The sequence below is a fragment of the Zea mays genome, chromosome 8 (genome assembly GCF_902167145.1).
Source record: "Zea mays cultivar B73 chromosome 8, Zm-B73-REFERENCE-NAM-5.0, whole genome shotgun sequence".
Taxonomy (NCBI): Eukaryota; Viridiplantae; Streptophyta; class Magnoliopsida; order Poales; family Poaceae; genus Zea; species Zea mays.
The window spans coordinates 138,087,500-138,091,876 of record NC_050103.1 but is presented as its reverse complement, the minus strand read 5'-3'; the positions used below and the strand labels follow the sequence as shown (position 1 = coordinate 138,091,876).

The following is a 4,377-nucleotide window of genomic DNA, read 5'->3' as shown; positions in this document are numbered from 1 at the left end:
AACTCCTCGTTTTAAAAACTATTGTCAGGTTCATATATGTATGACATGCACCGGACTGTGACAGTGAAATTAGAATTTCACTAGCTCGTTTAGATTCCGCATGGGTAGTTTTAGGCTATCTTCGAGGGTCTGTTTCTGGATTGAACTGATCCGTTGAAACTGTGGACTGAACATTTATTCTGAATGCATCTGTATTCTACAGGCTGAAGCAGAAGAAAAATTTTGTACCAAAAGTATAGGTTAGGCTAGTCCTGCCAAATCTTGTGAGCAAGCAGATTCCAGGGCTCATGTGTATGATGATTTGTTTCAAGTATTCAACCAACGCTGTAAGTAGACACGGACAGGGAACAGTGTTCCAATGTGAGATTTTGTCAAATTCGGAGCTGCAAATCGTATCCTCGAGTGTCCTGAAAACCTCAGACTGTCAGCTAATACTTCGGTTCTCCCTCTGATTTTTTTATACTTGACGTTTCTTAGTACAAAATTGCACTAACCAGCGTCAAATAAAAAAATGGTGTAGTAAAATTGCACTAACCAGCGTCAAATAAAAAATGGTGGTAGTACTTGACATAAAATGCAGCAGAGGCTACTCTTCTAACACTTGTTTTCTGGTTGTTAAAAAAATCCAAACTAGGCTACCATTGTTGTGTAACCACCGGTTGTCAAATATCTGCACTACGTCACTGTTTATATTCCAAGTCTTCACAATTGGCAGCAGCTTACTCATCCACATCCCCATATTCAAACTCTACTCTGTGAACAATGCAATCTACAGTGTAAATCGGTGTTTTGGATAACCATATGAGTAAGCTGTTGGACACGGTATAAAGAATATAAACCAGAAAACCCAGCCCATCTACAGGGTCATTCATACTTTGCACGGATGCTCAGAATACATACTAAGGGCTACTTTGGAAACCTTAAACCCCATTCGGGATTGAAAGGGATTGAGATGGAAATGAACTAATTTCCTCCTCAGCCCCTTTTAATCCCCAAGGGGGATTGTGTTTCCAAACTAGTCCTAAGGCTATAAACAGCAGGACAGTCCAAGCCATTCATATAACTATCAGCTCTTACAGGTACAAGTACAACCAATCAAGCCAAGCAAGTTTGACAAAACATCTGACGAACCAGGTGTCACGACAGACAGCGTGCTCGCACATGGAGCCACAACATACAAAGAGGGGGTGGGCATAATTTGATAAATGAACCGTACCATGCAAATCTGCCACACGTATCTTGAGAAATGAAGGGGACATAACTTGAGACTAGGCAACGATGAGGAACTTGCGAAGCCTAGAAGCACTTCCTGTGAACAATTGCCGGGCCAGACTCATCGTACTCCTCCTTAGATATCCACATCTGGTAAATCAAGGGCACGTCATAACAGAACTCAGAAGTTATTTCGTTTCATCATAATACGAGTTCAGAGAAATAAAATGCAGCAGCTGAAAGTAATATAAACAATACAACATACCTGTTGGAAAGTGCTCAGCGAGGCTAGGATGGACCCTCCTATCCAGACACTATACTTCCTCTCAGGCGGTGCAACGACCTTGATCTTCATGCTGCTTGGTGCAAGGGAAGTGATCTCCTTGCTCATACGATCAGCGATTCCCGGGAACATAGTCGAACCTCCACTGAGCACAATGTTGCCGTAGAGGTCCTTCCTGATATCCACGTCGCACTTCATGATTGAATTGTATGTTGTCTCATGGATTCCGGCAGCCTCCATACCAATCATGGATGGCTGGAAGAGGACCTCAGGGCATCTGAATCTCTCTGCACCAATGGTGATTACTTGGCCATCAGGTAGCTCATAGCTCTTTTCAACTGAGGAGCTGTTCTTGGCAGTTTCCAACTCTTGCTCATAGTCAAGGGCTATATATGCCAGCTTCTCCTTGATGTCCCTTACAATTTCTCGCTCGGCAGAGGTTGTGAAGGAGTAACCCCTCTCAGTCAGGATTTTCATGAGGGAGTCTGTGAGGTCCCGACCAGCAAGATCCAAACGAAGAATGGCATGAGGAAGGGCATATCCTTCGTAAATGGGCACAGTGTGGCTCACACCATCACCAGAGTCAAGAACAATACCTGAAGATTGAGAAAAAAAAAGAGGAAACACCAGCCACACCATGTAAACAATTAAGTTTAACTTCCATTATTTATTCTTGATATATTATACTCATTTTTTTACTGAATTCATATATGCGTACAGACTGAGGTGGTAATAGATGATAAAGATGAGGTGGCTCCGTATGACATTGACAATAGCCTCAGATAAACAGTTGACAACAGCATATTGGGATCAAAGAGATGTTGCTAGCTAGAACTATGAAACTGAATCAACGCCAAAGTAAAGGAAGGATCAGGTCATACCAGTAGTACGCCCACTAGCATAGAGTGATAGAACTGCTTGGATTGCAACATACATGGCAGGAACATTGAAAGTCTCAAACATAATTTGGGTCATCTTCTCCCTGTTGGCCTTTGGGTTCAAAGGAGCCTCAGTGAGCAACACAGGGTGCTCCTCTGGTGCAACACGAAGCTCGTTGTAGAAAGTATGATGCCAGATTTTCTCCATGTCATCCCAGTTGCTCACAATACCGTGCTCAATCGGGTACTTGAGCGTGAGAATACCTCTCTTGGACTGTGCCTCATCGCCAACATATGCATCCTTCTGTCCCATCCCTACCATGACACCAGTGTGGCGAGGACGGCCAACAATGCTAGGGAAAACCGCCCTTGGTGCATCGTCCCCAGCAAAACCAGCCTAAAGGACAGACATAATTAGTGGCATATTTGGAAATAAAGGTTGTACAAGTCAGGGCCAAGGGGCTGACCTTGACCATTCCGGTGCCATTGTCGCAGACAAGAGGCTGGATGTCCTCACCATCAGCCATTTCTACAGAACTGCTGCAAGTGGCATGTGGATAAAATCAAATATCACTGAGTGATGAGAGTGTTTTAGTTCACTATGTGATTGAAAAGAAACACTGGATTTGAATGTGCAGGTTAACTGAAAGCAGTAGTTCACACAAAGACAGCAGTTCCTGATTTATGCATCTAAGATTTTCAACATCACATTCAGGGGCGGATCCAGTAAAGGGACACCCAATAATTTCGAAGTTAGGAGTGCGCCACAGCACAGCCGCCACGCCGCCCGCGTGCGTCGAGATGCACCGGTGTTGCTGCCCGTGAACCATCTCACCAGCTCGAAGGAGTGCAGATCCGGACTCATGGGATGCGGATCCGTGCCCCTGCAAATGGATCTCCACCCACACTACACCACACCACGGATCTGGCCAGATCGAGGCCATAGCAAACTCATACGGCGGCGGCGCGGGTTCCGCACGTATCGCGCCGCTAAATGATTAAGGTTTCGGTGCTCAGCTTCGCATGGAAGGGAATAGAAGGAGCGGGAGTACCTGGTGGGTGCTCGTCGCCGCCGAAGAGACCAACGAAAGCCTCAGCACCAAGCGGCGGCGGCCCAGTCGTCTGAGAGCGAGAGCGACAGACAGAGACACAGCACGAGGAAGTCCAGCAGGCGGAATGCCAACGCAGGTTATGCATTGACAGCGTAAAAAAAACGCACCCGAGGGGCCTTCGTGTCGGCCGTTTTTCAAAAAAAAAAAAAACTTGAAATTTCTGCTTTTTCTTTCTTTCTCTTCTATTTTTTACTCTTGATTTCATATCTATATTCTTCATTCATGGGACACTATCAATGGCTATTACAACATTTGATTTAAATAACAGAAATAATAATAATAATTTTGATTATATAGTACAATGTAAATTAAACATAAAACTTATTGTATTGATTAAGGTGGAATGCTTTTTTCTGAAACTAGAAGACATTCTAACAATAATATATAATAATTTCACAAACCAAGAGTCTACAACAACATTTTTCTAACATAAAAATAATTTTCTCTTTGTGACCATTTTGCAAGTGAATAGCAAACAAAAATTTGTACTAGACATGGAACAATAATTCACGAACAATAGTTCAATGACTCTCTTTAACTTACCATCTAAGAAATGCTCCTAGTTAATAAGACATCTAGGAAACACCACTCACTAATACAATTCTTCTCTGACAATAGCATCTTGTCTAGTTGGTCCTATTTCTTTTTATCTAAAATTAACTTTAAAATGACAAGATGGGCAATTAACGTCATAGAATTTAACTAGGTGAGTGCCCGCATGTTACAACGAGAACATATAATACCACGATGACTTATTACAAATGTGCCTATATGTTGCTACGGGAGTTAAATATTAGTATAAAACTATGATACAGAATGACAAATATCACTATTTTCTCCTTTTCCAAGCCGTTGTTTTCCATGGAGAATTTTGTGAACCTCTAGATTGGTT

The 4,377-nt window shown here is 42.8% G+C and overlaps 1 protein-coding gene across 3 annotated transcripts; it reads right to left on the bottom strand.

The window, feature by feature from the left end:
* Positions 1 to 770: 770 nt before the first annotated feature.
* LOC100191561 (putative actin family protein) lies at positions 771 to 3,557 on the bottom strand. Of its 3 annotated transcripts, none has more exons than NM_001406551.1 (5): positions 3,426 to 3,557; positions 2,841 to 2,913; positions 2,377 to 2,770; positions 1,478 to 2,091; positions 771 to 1,362 (listed from the first exon to the last, which is right to left on the bottom strand). In NM_001406551.1, exons 2-5 carry the CDS (start codon positions 2,898 to 2,900, stop codon positions 1,297 to 1,299), a joined length of 1,134 nt encoding a protein of 377 aa, NP_001393480.1. In that variant the 5' UTR covers positions 2,901 to 2,913; positions 3,426 to 3,557; the 3' UTR covers positions 771 to 1,296. The 3 variants fall into 3 exon arrangements, with proteins under 3 accessions (NP_001393480.1, NP_001393479.1, NP_001130463.1); NM_001406550.1 differs by having other exon boundaries at positions 2,841 to 2,910; positions 3,426 to 3,551; NM_001136991.2 differs by having other exon boundaries at positions 1,055 to 1,362; positions 2,841 to 3,529.
* Between the last annotated feature and the right edge of the window lie 820 nt (positions 3,558 to 4,377).